The sequence below is a fragment of the Rhodamnia argentea genome, chromosome 6, assembly GCF_020921035.1.
Source record: "Rhodamnia argentea isolate NSW1041297 chromosome 6, ASM2092103v1, whole genome shotgun sequence".
NCBI classification, from domain to species: Eukaryota; Viridiplantae; Streptophyta; class Magnoliopsida; order Myrtales; family Myrtaceae; genus Rhodamnia; species Rhodamnia argentea.
This window is the reverse complement of record NC_063155.1, coordinates 20,041,525-20,059,652: the sequence shown is the minus strand read 5'-3', so window position 1 is coordinate 20,059,652 and position 18,128 is coordinate 20,041,525. Positions and strand designations below refer to the sequence as shown.

General features: G+C 39.9%; 3 protein-coding genes and 1 non-coding gene across 4 annotated transcripts in view; 2 read left to right on the top strand and 2 right to left on the bottom strand.

Moving 5' to 3' along the window:
* LOC125315459 (putative disease resistance protein At3g14460) overlaps positions 1 to 18,128 on the bottom strand; it is a 707,586-nt gene that overhangs the window by 472,026 nt on the left and 217,432 nt on the right. The window lies entirely within an intron of this gene.
* On the top strand, positions 553 to 2,482 carry LOC115734146 (transcription factor MYB4-like). Its single transcript, XM_030664749.2, has 3 exons — positions 553 to 891; positions 1,041 to 1,170; positions 1,792 to 2,482. Exons 1-3 carry the CDS (start codon positions 762 to 764, stop codon positions 2,291 to 2,293), a joined length of 762 nt encoding a protein of 253 aa, XP_030520609.1. The 5' UTR covers positions 553 to 761; the 3' UTR covers positions 2,294 to 2,482.
* On the bottom strand, positions 2,655 to 2,727 carry TRNAR-CCG. Its single transcript has one exon. It is a non-coding gene; the product is annotated as a tRNA-Arg (tRNA).
* On the top strand, positions 14,885 to 16,913 carry LOC115734144 (phosphoenolpyruvate carboxylase kinase 2). The gene is made up of 2 exons (XM_030664747.2): positions 14,885 to 15,725; positions 16,332 to 16,913. The coding sequence occupies exons 1-2, from the start codon at positions 14,939 to 14,941 to the stop codon at positions 16,385 to 16,387; spliced, it is 843 nt and encodes a 280-aa protein (XP_030520607.1). The 5' UTR covers positions 14,885 to 14,938; the 3' UTR covers positions 16,388 to 16,913.

Below are 18,128 nucleotides of genomic sequence, written 5' to 3'. Positions count from 1 at the left end.
AAAAGACAACGATTTATGATTGAATAAGTTCATGACTTTTTTAATAATTCACCCGTAATTTTTTTTTTATAGGATAAGGAAGCGGGCTTTAATTTATAGGTAAATTCAGGTCTCCCTAAATAAATTCCCCGATCATGGTCAACACACGATCTTGAATGACGCATTCCCATCCCTTCTTTTGTGTCGACAGCATTTTCAACATTGAAAATGAGGAATGAAAAAGAAAGGAAGAAATCGTTTTTACAGACGATATTTGAGAAGGTTAAATGAGTACTATATTCCAAAAATGATTGGACAGTATTGGACCGGCGGCTGGGACACGATCTTCCTGTCTGCCGACTGCCCGTAAATGTTGACCACCGAAAAGATAAAGAGGAAAAGGTTAGACTGCCACTTATGAGCAGAGACGGAAGCAACCAAGAAGGATGGTGAAAGTGAGACTGCGTGACTAAGTATAGCAAAAAATGAAACAATTGAATAACATGCACGTGCCTAAATCATGCACTCACTCACTCCATCTCGCTTTAAATTCTACAGTCAAACACATTTCACAGGAGCCACTTAGAGAGAGAGAGAGAGAGAGACAGCTTTCTGTCTCTGAAAAACCATGGATTGTTCACAGTAAAAGCTTGAGCATATACAGATACCCACATGGTGGTATACTGTGGAAGACTTAGCTCGTGAGAGCTTTGGTCATAGTGAGGACAAGAAGAGAGAGAGAGAGAGAGAGAGAGAGAGAGAGAGAGAGAGGGAGAGAGAGGATGAAGACGCCATGTTGTGAGAAGATGGGGATGAAGAAAGGGCCATGGACTCCGGAGGAAGACCAGATCCTGATCTCTCATATCCACCAGTTTGGCCATGGAAACTGGCGTGCACTTCCTAAACAAGCAGGTACTTTTTATTCATTCACTTAAACTTGCATAGAAAGAACAAGAAAAAGGTCTCATGCTGTAATTTATCAAGTGATATCAGGTTGAATTGGTGTGTTTTATGCAGTACATAGAGTTATTTAGGAGCATTTATGTGCCTTTTTTTCACAGGTCTGTTGAGATGTGGGAAGAGTTGCAGACTCCGGTGGATAAACTACTTGCGGCCCGACGTGAAACGAGGGAACTTCACCGACGACGAGAGAGACACCATCATCCACCTTCATCAAGTTCTGGGCAACAGGTAATTTACATGTCTCCGTATCCTAGAATAGCTCAAGTCTCCGTGGTCTGGTATTATGTTCTTCCTCTTCATGGCATTATTCTTGCAAACTATATTGAAAGGGCTGTTACTTCGACGCTACAGTAGAAAATGAAGCTTCGTTCTTTAATGTGAGCATGTAACCCAATACTAGTTGGGGTTTCAATGGGAGATACGGTAAGTGGCGCTATTTTAATTTGGTAGTCTTTACCGAGTAAACATAAGGGGTTAATAGCTAAACAAACCCACTTCGTACCTTGAAACACGCTTTTAGCATCTCGTGAAATGCGGTGTGCTCAGTCCTATCTGTACGTGTCTTGATTGATATCTTCGTTGGTAAACTAAAAATGAAATTGAACGTTGGTAAATGACTCAGATATGATAGTTGGTAATTCAAAACTAATTGGTAATTTGACTTGACACAAATTAGCAAATCGCTCTAATTTAGATTGATAATTTCTTCAAAGTTAGTAAATTTTGAAGCCTTAGTAAAGCTATACAAACAAAAAGTTAGTAAATTAGTAAAAGAAAAACGATAGAATTCTACCTACGTTTGTCCATTCTAAAGTCCATATTTCTCAAAAACATTTTCTGGAATTCCAGATGGTCGGCCATAGCCTCGAAGTTGCCGGGGCGAACGGACAATGAAGTAAAGAACTTCTGGCACACCCACCTGAAGAAACGGGTGCTCCACACCCCACCCAACTCAACTCCCTTCAACATGAACCCAACTCATTGCACCACCCTCGATCACTCACTCCAGAATCCGACCTCCGCCCCGGCGCAAGGGTTTCAAGAACCATCATCGACGGCGTCACCATCGGAGCCGGACCCCTCGATAGCAGCTCGTGTGAACATCAAGAGCAACTCGCAAGCTGCACTGCCGTCTTCTCACGCCCGGAAGATCGCAAGGACGAAAAGGAATCCCGTCGCTGGTTCGGCCTCAGCATTCCCGACATCTCCCGGGGAGAAAACGGACTCGCAACGAGGCGGGCAGAGAGTTCCGGGCGAGAAGGGAGACGAGGACATGGAGTTCTGGTACAGTCTTTTGGTGAGAGCAGGAGACGGACATCATCAGTTGGAGAACACAGCCGGGACGCCGTAGGAAGAAGCAGTCGGAGTTCAAGAATGACGAGCGCCTTTTCTTGTCGGACACGTGTTTTGGATTGTGGTGTGGACCAAAAGTTATCTTTTTTTCCTATATCCTTATCTGATTTCATTTGTCAAAATCTTCAGAAACCTCGCGGATTAAGCTTGTCATTAACGTCAAACTAGGACTTTTAGACTTTTGATTATATCGGTACGTTGCTGATTAGATTTCCAGGAAAAAAAAAAAATCGAACTTGAACACTACAGAAAGAAAAGAGATTGGTTGGGAAAAAGCTTGAAATAAAACATTGGAAAGAGAAGGAGCTTTAAAAGATAACCAGAGATTTAAAATAGGTTTGTATAAAGGAAGCGGAAACCGTTCACGGTGGGACTCGAACCCACAATCTCCCGCTCCGGAGGCGAGCGCCTTATCCATTAGGCCACGCGAACACTGCCTTGTCACAGAGATAAAACTTAAATTATATTATTATTCCTATATATATGTCTATTTCTCCTTTTTTTCCTTGACAAGGAAATTTCTTTCTATGGAACATAGCCGACATGGATAACATATAAGATTTCGTTAACGAGTATGTCCAGTACGATTGTTGAAATAATCATTTAAAAGTCCGTAGTTTTCGATAAAACGTCTTTTTTCATGTTATGCATAACCAATATATTGGATATCACAATTACATCTTATTAAATGTGCTCAACAAGTGCGGCAATGTGCTTGTTAAAATGACCTGATAAAAACGAAGGCGAACATTGTTTTGTCATTTTTAATGGATTTAGCCGAGAAGAGCACAAAAAATTCGAAAAAGGATGAATAAAAGAAATATTGGATCCACATGACAAAAACAAGAAAGCAATTATCTTAAATGGAAATCCAAAAACTCCAAAAGACCCAACATTAATTAACACTACAAAGATAATACCAATTTAGAGGGATGCAATAAGAGAGACTTTAGGATATGCTGGTTGTATATACCACGAGCATTGGACTCTTAAAAGGAAAATGCAAACACAAGTATATGCTAATATTGCAATTTCACTTTGTACGATGACTGCCTGTGGCCTAATGACCGGTGGAGGAAGAAGGAAAAAGAAAATGAAAGAAAATAAAAAGTAAATAATATTTTGATAAGTTTTGAAAAATTACAAAAATTGTCTACGTCAATTAATTTTCAATTAAAATTAGCCGGAATGACTAAATTGAAAGGTTTAGTACCGAATTGGTATAAATTCAATAAATTTAGGATTTTTTTGGGATAATTTTCCCCAATATGGGATGCACATCACATCCTAAGAAAGAAATCATCTCAAATGATGAATTCAAAAAGACCCAAAAATTAACACCACAAGGATAACACCAAGGACTCTTAAAAGGAAACGGCAAGCGTATGGTAAAACTGCAATTTAAATTCACTTTGATATCTCATGCACGAGTCAAGCATGTAACTCTGAAAACTTTCATGAGCTCCTAACATCCAAATCTCCCCTACACTTTGTCACAGATCATTGAAACACACAGCGATCGCCAAGCAAAAGAAGAGGAGGGGAGTGGAGAAAGTATAGTAGAAAAAACTTATACTTATACAAAACTATATACGAATCACCCACACCCTCTTCTTTCGGGATCGATCATCTCGTAGAATTCAAATGGTACTGAGGGTGTCCATCTTTCTGTTGCTGCAACCCGGTTGGGTTACGTCGTTCCTAGTCGATCTCTAGATCACTAATTTTCTAGAGTACAAAATGAATCTCGAGGTTCATTGCAAAAACGACGGCAACGACATGGGGATTCAGTATATCCCACCCAATTGACACTGGGGTTTCCGATTCGGAACTAACGCCCTTGCAGATACTTTATTCTACTACGGCTTTTCGTGGCCGGATCATTTACATTATGGCGATATATATTCAGAGCAAAGGGAGAAATGTACATAATGTAAATTGTGAGTCTTTCATCAAACCCACTTAACACACCATAAATTATTCAATGGTCATCGGTTGATCTAAGCACCTAATTGTTTGATCCAAACTCTCCAGATATTCTATCATATTCAACTTCAGTCTTCTTCCACAATTTCTCAAAATTCGTAGTCTCCAATTCTCCTCTTCCAACCTTTTTCCTTCAAGTTCAGCCTCTTCATGAGACTTTTTTCTGGCACTAGTGGTTGCTAATGGAGCTGAAATTACCAAATTCTAAGAGAAAGTTGTTCCATTTTTCATCTTAAGCTAGGACTAAATTAGGAACACAAAAGCTGGAAACTTGAGCACGCAACATTTAGGAGTTAAAAAATGTGGCAAACAAGGTAAGTGCATGATATCGTGACCCGACGGGTGTCGTGCAATAGGGTTAGAGGAAATGCCGAATGTGGACCAACGATCCCCTATTCGTGTAGGTTATGGGACCGACCAAGAGTGATATTTTCTCTTACTTGAAATCCTAGATTTCTAATTGACCGGGTTACTAAAACTAATATGTGGTGATCTATTTTTTTCAAAATTAAAATCTTTTTGTTAACTAAAAAATAAAAAAAATTTCTATGATATGTGATTGATAAGGATCTTATTGTTTTGAACAACTATTTATGCGACTTGCATATATGTTGTGTAGAGAAAGAAAGTGTTTAGAGAGATTTCAAGAATCAGAGTCATTTTACTTTATAAAAAGAACATATAATGAACTTCTATGAAATAGTTTCGCGGGATTCAACCAATGAAATAGTTTCGCGGGATTCAACCAATTGACTTCATCGTAGATCTGGGGGAGAATTCATTCTAATGCTTGAAAGTCGGATGATACAAATGAGCGAGAACTTCCCTATTTATACAAGAGTCCCTCTAATTATAACCATCTATAGCACCTCTCATCTAACGGTAGAAATCTGTCCACCTACTGATCTCACCTATCAATCTAACTGCGAAGGTTCACCCCCCACCTTACAATCTAATAGTAGGGCTATTCAATTATCGTCCAACCAATCCGATAATGGACATTGAATCCTATCAATCAATCCAATAGTCCTTGTCCCTTCGGATTGACGACTTTGCAATCCGACCGAGTCATTCTCCTCCACCCAGGTTATTTCTGTGTATTTGTACGCGCTCGCAGTTGCTATACATCGACGTTGAAAATATAGGATAAATTTATATTTGTAATTGGATACATAAAATGCGGGGTGCAATTTAAGATAAAATTTAGCTGAAAGACCCGTCATTTTCATTCATTCATTACACAACGAATGCAAAAAGCTTTATATGACAAGATCTATCGGCTGGCCGAATCAGATATGGGACCTAAAATCCTTGCCAAGGTTCGTCTGTTATCTAAAAATATAGTCAATTTTCTTCACGAAATGATAGAGCCTGAGTTCTCACAAGTGGGCCTATGCGGGCAAGCTTGGGCCCAAGAAAGAAAATCCTGTCTAGGCTCGTCCAAAAATGCTCCGAGCTTCATCGACTGGGCTGGGCCGCCATGCAACGAATAAATCTACGTACTGTCAAATTCTCACATTTTCGAAGAATTCCGGATTCATTTGAGGACATTTTAGATTTAGCTCGACTCATTTTAAACTAGTCTTAAAGTACTTCCCCTTTTTCCTTTTGTTTTTTAATTAGGGTTCTCATCCCTAATTATGAAATCGGTCGTTGCTTTATTGGAATTAAATTCAGAAAATTCATATGAGATCATTGCTATTCTGCTTGATTAACAATAAAATACTCCGGAATAAAACGCGTCATTATTTTGCTAGGAATACATCTAGAAAATGTATAAATAGTTGTTGGTGTACCAAAATGAAGTTGAGACAACGGTCTAAGCCATCGTTCTTCTAGGCTGCGTTTGGTCGTCGGGATTTCTGATCGGGATTGGATTGGATTAGATAGGATAAGAAATCTAGGGATTTGGCCATATCCTATCTACTGTTTGGTGAAGTGCAGATTTAAAGTCGGATATTCTTATATCCTATCCTATCCCGCATTTGGTAGAAAGCGTATATCAATATAAATGACATATATGTCCCTACGTGATGCTCATGAAATATTTTGATCTTATTACTATAAAAATAACATTCTCCTACACAAAAAAACTTGAAAATATACACATTTTATTAGATTTTCAAACCTCTTTGCAAATAAAAAATAAAAAATAAAATGAAAATAGAAACAAATGAGACAAGAAAGTTGTCATCATTCTAAAAGTTACCTTTTATATTACGGATAAGAGAAATCCCATCCAAGCTTATCCTACCCCCTCCCCTCGAATTTTTTTATCCAGGTTATATCCTCTCTATATCCGACATTATATTATCCAGGACACCTACCAAACACGGGATATGATAAAACTTATCCTATCCCGAGTTTTATACGGACGACCAAATGCAGCCCTAGTGTTTTTATATGAACTCCACGATCGCAAGAACCGGAATGAAGGAGGCCCACTATTGCTAAGCCTTTACCCTACTCATTCCCCCTCTGAAAACTCAAGGATAATTTCACAAAACCATTTTGCACATTATCCTTGGGACTTAATGGAACCAATCAATAGTTTAAGGATTTAATTGTATTCCGCACATAAGTTTAACGAGTCGCATGCAACTTTTTCCCGCCCAAAAAATTTTTAGAAAATAAGACTCAAAACACTGGGCCGTGGGCCGACCCATGAGGATTAGGCTGGCCCACAGGCCACGTGCCCTGCTAGCCCTTTAAGGCTAACTTGTGATGTCGGCACGGGCTGTAACAAGAGAGATAGTATAAGTTCAACTTGTATATACCTACTCCTCTCTTCCAACTCTGGCGGCCTTTTGACAAGTCGAATTCTACTAACCTTTGTTTGTAAAGGTTTATGACTTAATTGAACTAATTGAAAGCTTTTAGGACTTAATCGCATTCTAGACGGAAGTTTAAGGACTCGCAGTGCATTTTTGCCGGCTAGTAAAAACACTGGGTCATGGGCTAACCCCTGAGGGCTATGTGTCATACTCGACCTTTAAGGCTAACTTGCTGTGTCGCTATGTTCGAATGAAAAATGGAATGAAATTTCGATAAAGAATTTTTTAAAATTTTTTGATCATTATGTTTTTGAATTACCCACGTGTATTGGCATAAGTCAAATAGCCACATCAGCAACATTATTGTGAAAATTGGAAAAGAAAAAGAGTTATTTTTAAAGAGGGGGCATTGCCACCCCTCCTTCGCCGAGGAGGGCCGGTGGCCATCTTTGAGGTCTCAAAGAGGGCGGCCAGCCCTCGTACAATCATCAAGAGAGTCCGCTCGCCACCACCGTGAGCTGGATCTAGGAAAGAGCCCTCATAATGTCCTCATCAAGGCCGACCTTGGCTTACGTTCTTCTACAAATATGTATACACACAAACTCAATATGAATTGTACTTCAAAAAAAAAAACTTGGGAGCGGCTATAGTAGTTCCCGCCACTGAAATCCAAACATCATAAGGCAGGGCTTAATCACTAAAGAACTCATTTATGTCATTATATGTGCAGATCAATTACGCAACGCAAGTTTCGAATTTCGGTTCGCATCGTGCCTGATTCTTCCTTCCGTTCGCCATCCGAGCATAACATGACGTGAGTAGGCAGGCGTGGATGGACAAGGGGTGGCAATAATTGACTAAAGCAGATGAGTAGCATCTAATCAATGTTTAGAAATTAAAAAAAAAGAATTAAACCTAAGACAATCCTTGCCAAAAGCTTGGAAGTGGACATGACGCATACCTTCCATTGTGCATGCTCTTGGGTTAATCACATTAATTAATAAGATGGATTACCAGTCATCCATGACACAATTGCGCATCGTTTTCCGTCCATTATAGAGAATTGGACTACCCCACAAAATTATTGTAAATAACATTGAGCAAAAAAAAATAAATAAATAAAAACTCAATTATTGTTTCCCCAGTCTTGGAATCTGTCTATCCCCACAAGAGACAAATCTCTTAACTTCTGTCATTTTCTTTGTGATGAAAAAGAAAGCAGGCTACGTGTATCGATTGCTAAGTGTTTCAAGTCATTTTTCGATTGCGATTGATCGCGAGGCGATTGTCTTTTGAACTTAACATTAATATTTGATCAAAACTTCAAGAAATCATATCAAAATTGGTAAATCTTTTTTTTTTTTTTGATAATTATATGAGAAGATGCAAGATGGCGTAGAGCTCTCTCTCTCTCTCGTGCATGCATGCGGACGCTCCAAGGTGGCTTCGTATAGTATATACCTCCATCGTGCGGCCGTTCAGTTGACATAACTGAAAAGCTAATTAAATTGTACCGTATTTAGCTCAAAACTACAGTTCTTTCTATGAAGAGTGAAGACCATTAAACATTGTGTTCTCTACCAAATAAATTGGTTTAGAACCATTATCTTCACTTAGAATTGTCCTCGTTGATGAAACTTTTGATCTATTAAAATGTATTTAATGACCATCATCTTCATTTACAATTTATTTTTGGGGTAATCACAGCGGTTCCAAAGAGTTTCGGTCCTTTTGTTCGAAATTTTTTCGCTTGTACTGATTCGTTGTTCTTGGGCCTGCTTTACCTTAATTGTTATTGCATCTTGAAATTAGTGACTGTAATTTTGACCCCAGAAAAATTAATGACGCTAATTAACTTGTTTTTTTTATCGTCCTTTTCATAGTCGGTGATTGTGTGTCCCCCACATCATTCGTCCTTCTTCTGTACCTTCCAATGTCCGGCATACTTTTAAGGACCACCTCAACTTTTGTTTGAAGTTGCAATCGAAAAAGCTTTGCCTACAGAGCTTTACCGGATTCCACGCCCGACAAATTTTTCATTCTTTTAGAAATTTGATCTAGGGAAAAATGTAAGAAAAACTAAAGGAAAAAAGAATAGTTTGCCCAACATGTACAAAAGGCAGAAGGGTGAGAAGAAAAGAAGGAAAAGAATATTTTGCCATTACACATCAATCACTAGACGAGGTTAGTTGTAAGCCTTGCGACACCTCCTGTCTCAACCTATTAAACCCGCGATTTAATATTCTTAATCCCAACCAATGGCCAGCCATTTTATTAAGTAGGATAACCGGATCATTTATCTTCAAACTTTAGGTGGACGTGGCTGGTGGGCAACATAACATAGAAGCCATTCTCATCATTCTCGTCAAGAATATTTTGGCTTTTGTCGCATGTGCGGTGCTTGTTTGTCATTGAAGAGGGAGTACCCATCTATTGAATTAGATTTTTGGGTTGGACATTTTGATTATGCAGAGAAAAAACTAATTACGCTCATGTAATCTTAACTTATATTTTTCCAATAAATTTTAGATGAAGGACAGTTAACCATGTGGAGGAATAGAAAAAAGATAAAGAGAGATTCCAGGTTTGTGGAAAACCAGTGTACACTTGCTTCGGGGGGAGAGGCTGACACGCCTTTTTGGAGTGCCCCACTTAAGTTAACTCCAATTTGGCCTTGGCTTATATGATTATATCATCCCCATGAAAGGGAAAGTTTTCCTTTTTATTCTTCCATTTCTTTGGCTAAAAGCATGGTTGAATCAACATCATGATTAAGTGAAGGGACATCGTCATTATCTTGTCAAGTACAACATTATCGACGTGTTTAACAGTAAACAACCAAATCGCGGAGGCATGGCCCATTCTAAACATTTAAATTCAATCAACTTATGATTAACCCAACTCAAGTTAGATCTATCTAGAGATTCCGTTTTTGTAAGCTACATTGTCCTAGCGATTAGGGTTCGCAACCGAAGAGATAGGATCGCATGCGTTTGGAATATATGCACGTCATGTATTCGATAATACTAATCCAAAACTCAATCTAATCAACAATTTGGTGATCTTTTAAATCTACGTACAGTGTGTCTATAGCATATTAAAATGAATACTAACACGTAGTCGGCTAGGTTTTAATTTCGAATAACATATAATTGGTTGGATTTCGGTCGATCGGTTTATTTACTTACCTATGCAAAATTGCGAATTTGTTCGTATTGTTTCGGAGAAGAAATGAAAAGAAAACGAGGCACATAGGGATTGGGATAACTACATTAAAGTCAATGTTTATCTGCTTCCTCGTGTTTTCATGATCAAATAATTTAGGTTCCGCGTCATCCAATGCATCGATTTAGAAGGAAGATAATCTAGAAAGTTTCCTAAATATGCTTAATTTGAATCACCGACAATTACTTGGAAATAGAAATCTTCCTTATTTAGATGATAGTCATTGACGCGCTTTTGAAGTTAGAATCATATACATTTTCTCTAAGCACGGAGAAAACCTGCATTTCCCTATTGGACGCTTTGCATAGCTAGGACCTTAAAATGATGTTCGAATGACAACATTTCTGCACGAGTCAATGCGGTTTTAACATGAGTAGATAAGCCGATATTGATAAATCTAAAAGTGACATGCATTGGCACGAATTTAAAGTACGTAGTTTTTGTTACATGCTTAACAAGAATATAATTTTTTTTCCCTGTTACCCGACTTTACAGAAATATACACTGAAATTGACTGTGAAAACAAATTGTCCTCCCTAATCCGAGAGCCAAATTGATGTTTTTTAATTAGATTTTTCGATTTTATCCAATTCTATGTCTGTACTTAAATAATTTAAGTTAAACCCAGTATTCTCTCATATCATTTACGATATTCGGAGGATTTATTTCTATCTAATCAAATTATTTCGTACCGATTCTATATTCTTAGAATGAAATACAGTAGTGATGGATAATATTTGGTTCTATAGGTGGATTCCTAACCGATTTTCTGATTATTGGGATCCATGAAATCTTTTTTTTTTTTTGGGTAAATCACGAATCGATTCGTGCTTAAATTCTTGCTGCCGCCGCCCAGCACCAGGGCCAATGGTGGTGGGAAATGATCGGGGACCCTCACCTAGATCCGGACGAGGGCTAGCAAGCCCTTGCCTGCGGTCGGCGGGTCACGTATCCGATAATATCAAGCCAAAACTCAACCTAATCAACTCTGGCGATTTTCGACCCAAAAAAAAAAAAAAAGATAATAAAACTCTGGCGATCTCTTAAGTCTACCTACAATGTGTCTGTAGCATATTAACATCAATACTAACACGTAGTGGGCTAGGTTTTAATTTCGAATAACATGAAATTGGTCGAATTTAGGTCAATCTGTTCATTTACTTGCCCATACAAAATTGTGAATTGTTCATATTATTTAGGAAAAGGAATGAACAGAAAACGAGGTCGTATGCTTGTTTGAGAATGGGTGAGAGCTACCTTTTTTGTGTAAGAGGCAGATGGGGATTGGAATAACTACATTAGAGGTAATGTTTATCTACTTCACCGTGTTTTCATGAGCAAATAATTTAGGTTCCATGTCATCCTATACCCCGGTTTAGAAGAAGGATAATCTAGAAATTTTCCTAAATATGCATAATTTGGAGTCACTGACAATTACGCGTTAATAAAAACCTTCCTTTTTTAGAAGATAGAGTCATTGAAGCACTTTCAAAATTAGGATTATATGAATTTTCTCTAAGCACGAAGAAAGCCCGAATTTCCCTATCTAACGCGTAGCGACCTTAAAGTCGTGTCTAAATCCGTGTTCAAATTCTTAGAGGGATAACAACATTTTCACATGAATCGACGCGGTTTTCTCTAAGCACGAATTTAAAGTATGTGACTTTTGTAACATGCTTAATAAGAATATAATTTTTGCCGTTACACGGCTTTACGTAAATATACACTGAACTTGACTGTGTAAACACATTACCGTTTCTCTAATCCGAGGGCCAAATTGAGGTTTTTAATTAGATTTTTCGATTTTATCCAACTCTATATTTTTACTTACATCCAGCATTCTCTCATAGGATAAGAACAGTATAGATACATATATATACATATATAGCGATATAGGTCGATCCTAAATATACTATTACGAAACGATACATCTATGTTTGTATTTAAATCCAGTATTCTCCCATAATATTCAAAATATTTAGAGAATTTATTTCTATCTAATCAGATTATTTCCTACCAACTTCTATATTCTTAGAATTGAATTTAGTCGCAGTGGATAATATTCGACTCTATAGGTGGATTTCAATTGGGATCCAATGAAATCTTTTTTTTTTTCTTTTCATTTCAAATCACGACTATGGGATTTGAGGAAGTTTTGAGGGGGATGATGAAGCTTGTAATTAGAGGTATTGATGCTGTTTAAGGAGTTGTAACAGCTGTATTCCTCAATTAGTCTTTTGTGAACTGGAATTCAGACGAAAAACATCTACACAGCCCTACCCCGCCAAATTAAAAAAAAAATGTTCGACCAAAACAAAAAATAGAGGAAAAATGGGAAAATCAAATTTCAGATGCATTTGCCGGCCTACTTCAAATTGCTCAAAGCACTATAGCAAACAACAAAATCTAATCTAATCTGATATATCATATTAAAACAGAACTATGGACATGAATCGCAATAGAATCTACTATCATAATAAGAGAGATGTGTTTCGAAATGTCGGTCTATACAATGATGTCTCCATATATACACACACACACGATAATATTACTTATGTTACGGAAATCGCAATAGATTCTAGTATCATTAAGGACATGAAAGTATGATATGAGCGTTAATTACAAAAACTTAGTTAGGGAAATCTAAAGAGAGAACCACGCGAGGCGAGCACTAATTTCTAGTCTCAATGAACATACAAACTTGTCTGTTTACTTCATCCATAGTTACTATCAAACTAGCTTTTACTAGATGGCCATGCGTTCCATCCGGCGCCGTCCTACAAGTTAAATTCGGCCTGAGATAACCCGCAGCAAATAATTCCGCCCTCTCTCCCTCGCCTCCCTCTGCCATTACCATCCCTGGTCGCCTCCGCGGTCGAGTCGTCGCTGCCGTGCGCGAGAGGATTTTGCTTCTAACTTGTCACGAAAGGCAAACAACCTTTTTCTGTTCTTGAAATTGGAAATGAGTACGGTGTCCGATGGTGGACCTAGGGAGCAAAGCATGCTCCGACCCCAGTGGCAATGGTTTTATGGGAGTTTTTGAGGTCGGATGGAGACCTGATTCTAGGAATTTGCTGGGGTAAATCCCAGCACAGGAGAGACAAAGAGCACCTGTCCCTTTGCCACCCACCCATTAAACTAATGAAGCTTTTAATTCCAATAGAAATTGGAAGAAAGATACAAGAGCGTTACGTTTACCGTCTTGGATAATCCATGCGATTTTACTTTCTTCCATTTTAATTAGATTTTGCCCGATCCTAAGAAAATTTAGAAAAATTTTCGAATAAGAACATGAAGTATTTTTATTATTTCAAAAATGGCCTGACCAAGAATGGTTTCGTCGTTTTTTGTTTTCTGAATTTTTTTCCTTTTTTCTTTTCATTTTTGCTCCTTTTTTTTTTTCTAATAAGGAGGGCGAGGGCTTGCCGACAACCGGCGACCTCGCCTAGGCCCTTGCCTGGCTAGTGAGGGCTTGCTTCACCTTGGTGTGGTTGGCCCTCGCTCGGACAAGGCCCTCGACGTGCTCGAGCGGGCTCACCTCCCGGAGGTTGCCTTGCCCAACCCTTACCGATGACCAGCCTTCGCTTGAGACTAGCAACCAGCAAAAAGGAAGGAAAAAAAAAAGGGAACCAAAAAGAAAAAAAAGGAAAACATTTGAAAAAATATAAAATGATGAAATACCCTCAGGCCATTCTTTGAAATAATGAGGGCACTCCCACTCTAGGCTTTTCTTTAAAACAAGATTCGATTCAAGTTTTTATTTGAAAATTTTTCAAAAAATTTAAGATAAATCGAAATTGGGGTTTGATCTTGGCAAAGTTTTTTTCTTCCTTAAAAAAGGTTCTCTGTTGATTTGGTTGGCCCCCAGAAATTAGGCATGATTTCCTCTTCATCAAGTCCATTAGCGTGAGCAAAAATTACCCATTAAACCTGGATACGATTCGGGTGCCAGGTTAGAAACTTTTTCCGTGGAAATATCTGCTTACTTAAACTTAATTTTTGATTTATGAATTTTCTATAGCAAGTGTACCACGTTCGATTGCGGTCCGAGCCTCATATAAATAAATTAAAAAAAAGAGTACTGGTTTTATTTTAATTTTTTCGATCCCCCAAAAGAGTCATAATTTATTTGCATCGTGGCCTAGTCATGACATACCGCATCAAATTATGTACAAAATCTCGCTATTGAAGTTACTTTTTTTGTGCTTTGTGATCATCAAAATGGACTCTCCAAACCCAAAAGAATTGACCACGTTTAATACATATGAAAATTTTGGGTCAATTTTTTGGACGTCAAATTAGGAATACTCCTATGGTCCCGATGAACGGCACGTCGTTCAAACCCCAAATTCAAAATTCAACCTCCAAATTTTCATTTATTTATTCATCCTTTTTTCAAATAATCCAACCTGAAAACGCTTGGAAATTACAAAAAATAATAAAATAATAATAAAAACGTCGGTCCCCAAAAATACGGTCAATCGCAGCCGTCCATCTCCGAAAACGTGGTGAACCTCGTCAAAGTCCCCCTTCCTCTCCATGGAATATTCCCCAACCTTTATGCCTCTCTCCGCTATAAAGCAGAGACTCCAAACCGTAAACACTTAGAAAAAAAAACTGCCCCCACAGAAGCCGCAACAGAGAGAGAGAAACCTAAGATGTGCGAGGCCCTGACGAACAGCTACCACCTCCTGGAGGAGCTCGGCCGCGGCCGCTTCGGCACCATCTACCGCTGCTTCTCCCCCGCCAAGAGCGCCTTCTTTGCCTGCAAGGTCATCGACAAGTCCCTCCTATCTGACGACCCCGCCGACCGCGACTGCCTCGAGAACGAGCCCAAGATCATGTCCCTCCTCTCCCCGCACCCCCACATCGTCGACATCGCCGACGCCTTCGACTCCCCGGACTCCCTCTCCATCGTCATGGAGCTCTGCGACCGCCGCACCCTCTTCGACCTCGTCGCCCACCGCACCCTCTCCGAGGCAGAGGCCTGCCATTACGCCAAACAGCTCCTCTCCGCCGTCGCGCACTGCCACCGCCTCCGGGTCGTGCACCGCGACGTGAAGCCCGACAACGTCCTGCTCGACTCCCGCAACGACCTCAAGCTCGCCGACTTCGGGTCGGCGATCTGGCTCGGCGAGGAGGGGAGGGCGACGGCGGAGGGCGTGGTGGGGACCCCGTACTACGTCGCGCCGGAGGTGCTGCTGGGGAGGGAGTACAACGAGAAGGTGGACGTGTGGAGTGTCGGGGTGATCCTGTACATCATGGTTTCCGGTGTGCCTCCGTTCTATGGGGACTCGGTGGAGGAGATCTTCGAGAAGGTGGTGAGGGGGAATTTGAGATTCCCGACGAAGCATTTCAGGGGGGTGTCGGCGGACGTTAAGGATCTGCTCAGGAAGATGATATGCCGGGACGTTCACAGGCGGTTCTCTGCAGAGCAGGCTTTGAGTGAGTCCTCTATCCTCCATTGCATTCCCCTTTTCTCCCTCCCTGCTCTCTTTCAAGTGGGTTTTCATTCGATCACTAGAGGGTGATCTGTGACTGTGAATCAAAATTGTTTTCTTTTTTTTCTCTCGTGGAGTTTGGGGAGAGATCGTCTTGAGTTTCTTCCCGTTTGGGTTCTGTTCGTTCTGGTTCTGAATTGGTGATAAAAATCTGACCTTTTTGGGGGGTGTTTCTGATTGTTCTGGAATTTAAAAGGGGATATTTTTATTGGCATTTTCAATTCTTTCTTCCTTGGATTGTGATTACGAGTTTTTGATAGGATCGGTTTCTCCTCTTTCAGTCTTCGAAGTTTGGAAAAGGGTCTCGTGTTTCTAACTTGGCGAGAAAGTTTTGATTTTTTTGGTCGATCAGATGCTTGAAGAGGGGAAAGGGGATTTGGGTTTTGAAGTTTTACTTCTGGTTCGTTTGATCGGAATCTAGAATTCTTTCTAAGATGCTGCATTTTTTCTCTCAGTGTAGTTTGTTAGTGATATTAACCATCTGAGCTTCAAAATCTTCTTGTCCTCCTACTTTATACTCAAGAGCGCTTGTTCTACTGTAAATGCGCAGGGCATCCATGGATGCTGAATGAAGGCGAGACAAACTCACTGGCTGATCTGACCTGAACAAAGAGAAGACCCCCCCTTTCTCCTGAATCGAATCCAAAAGTTAAACTACTGGGTTGGTGGTAGTGGCAGGATCCTGTAAATATGCCACTTTTTTTGGCTTTCCCCAATGTAAATTCATCACTAGATCACTTCCTTCCCCTGCTTTTCTTCTCTGCCCGAGCTCGGGACTCTCCAAGGCCAAGATGGACCGCATCCCAGAGCTGAGAGACAGAGGGAGAACACCTGGAGGCTACTGCTGAGAGCACTGCAGAGTTTTCATCTTTGTTCAGATTTTGTTCCTTTGTTCTTTTGTGAAGGCTTATGTCTGGTGTTTTGGAAGCGGTAAATAGGCGTTTGGAGAAGCCTTGCCCTTGTCTTTCCCCACCCCATCTCTCTTTTCCCCCGTGAGAGTGCGGAAGTGAGAAAGCCACTTAGTCAACAGAAAAAGAGAAAAACGAAAGAGAGAGACTTTTTATTTTGGGCATCTTTTTGTATAATCTGTAGTGAATGGAATCAAGAAATTCTCTCTTTTTCCTTCCTGTCATTTTCTGGTGCAGCTGGAATCAAACTTTGCTTCTTCTCCCACGAGAAATTTCCGAAAGAGCGTATTTGGGTGCGTGGAATAACGTTGAGAAACCCCGTTGAAAGTCGTCTGCCGTCTTCGAACGGGCGGCATAACCAAAGAGCATATGCTCTTCTCTGCGCCCTGTTGCCATGAACGTGAAGCCTCGCGTGTCCTTTCCTGGGACAGGGGCCGCTGGTCCCCTGTTCAGTCCTACCTCTCTCCAGTTCCCTTCGTTTGCAAGTCTTCTTCAATGAATGCATTATGGACAGAAAGAAGAGAAAAAGAACAGAAAAAAAAAATCGATCTTTTTTGTTTTTTTTTTTTGTATATATTTGGGTTGAATTCTCTTAAAAGACGGTAAATTTGGTCCAACAGTATAATTTTTGCCGATTGTTTCTCTAGCTTTCGAACATCTTCACTTTGAAGAAGAATCAATCAGGGGAGGCAAGCGCATCATGCCCCGAATGCAAAGAATCTTTACCAGGGAAGAACAGAGCTTATGCCCTGTCCCGGCTCCAAAGATTTTCTAGAAGGTAGGAGAGAGACGCACCTACTACCCTCTCCCTCGCTCTCGAGCGTCTTTATAAATATAGAATAAACATAAAGTCTTCCTCATAATTTGCTGTACTCCCAAAAATTTCTGGAGAGGCGTGCGTAGTGCATGACCTCCGAAAGCTCAGCGTGATTTAAGGAAGAGACACATGCTGTCGGATCTGGAATTTCCTTTTAACGAATCTCAGAAACTTGGGAGAAAGAGAAGAGATCGACCGTGAAACCTGCGAACCCCAAGCATGGCTGATAGCTTATCAAACAGTGCAGCTTTGGCAATCACTTTCGAACAAGGAGTAAAAAGTCTTCATTTTGACTTTTTGGTCTAATGATCCCCACCAGATACGCCATCTGGATTTTTACCAGTGCAGAGATCTGCTCATTTTCCCCTTTGAATAATGTTTTTTTTTTCTAGCAACTTGTCTTGAACGTTAAGGTGAATTGAAAATAGCTACTGGTCATCCTAACTTAGCCAGCGCTGTACATTTCACCAATTTCCTCGCAAGCTCTTAATTAACTCGAAAGAAATCTTGCATTTTTTTATTCGTTTAAAAGATAAAAGTCTCATCTCCAATGTCATATGGCCATTGTTTGACTTTATAAAACTCGAATATTTTACGCGGAATCGAGGGGAAAACCCAAATT

Coding starts and splice junctions, on each gene's coding strand:
- LOC115734146 (XM_030664749.2), top strand. CDS start 762: ATGAAGACGCCATGTTGTGAGAAGATGGGGATGAAGAAAGGGCCATGG. Junction 892..1,040: donor TGCACTTCCTAAACAAGCAG/GTACTTTTTATT, acceptor TTTTTTTCACAG/GTCTGTTGAGATGTGGGAAG. Junction 1,171..1,791: donor CATCAAGTTCTGGGCAACAG/GTAATTTACATG, acceptor CTGGAATTCCAG/ATGGTCGGCCATAGCCTCGA.
- LOC115734144 (XM_030664747.2), top strand. CDS start 14,939: ATGTGCGAGGCCCTGACGAACAGCTACCACCTCCTGGAGGAGCTCGGC. Junction 15,726..16,331: donor CTCTGCAGAGCAGGCTTTGA/GTGAGTCCTCTA, acceptor GTAAATGCGCAG/GGCATCCATGGATGCTGAAT.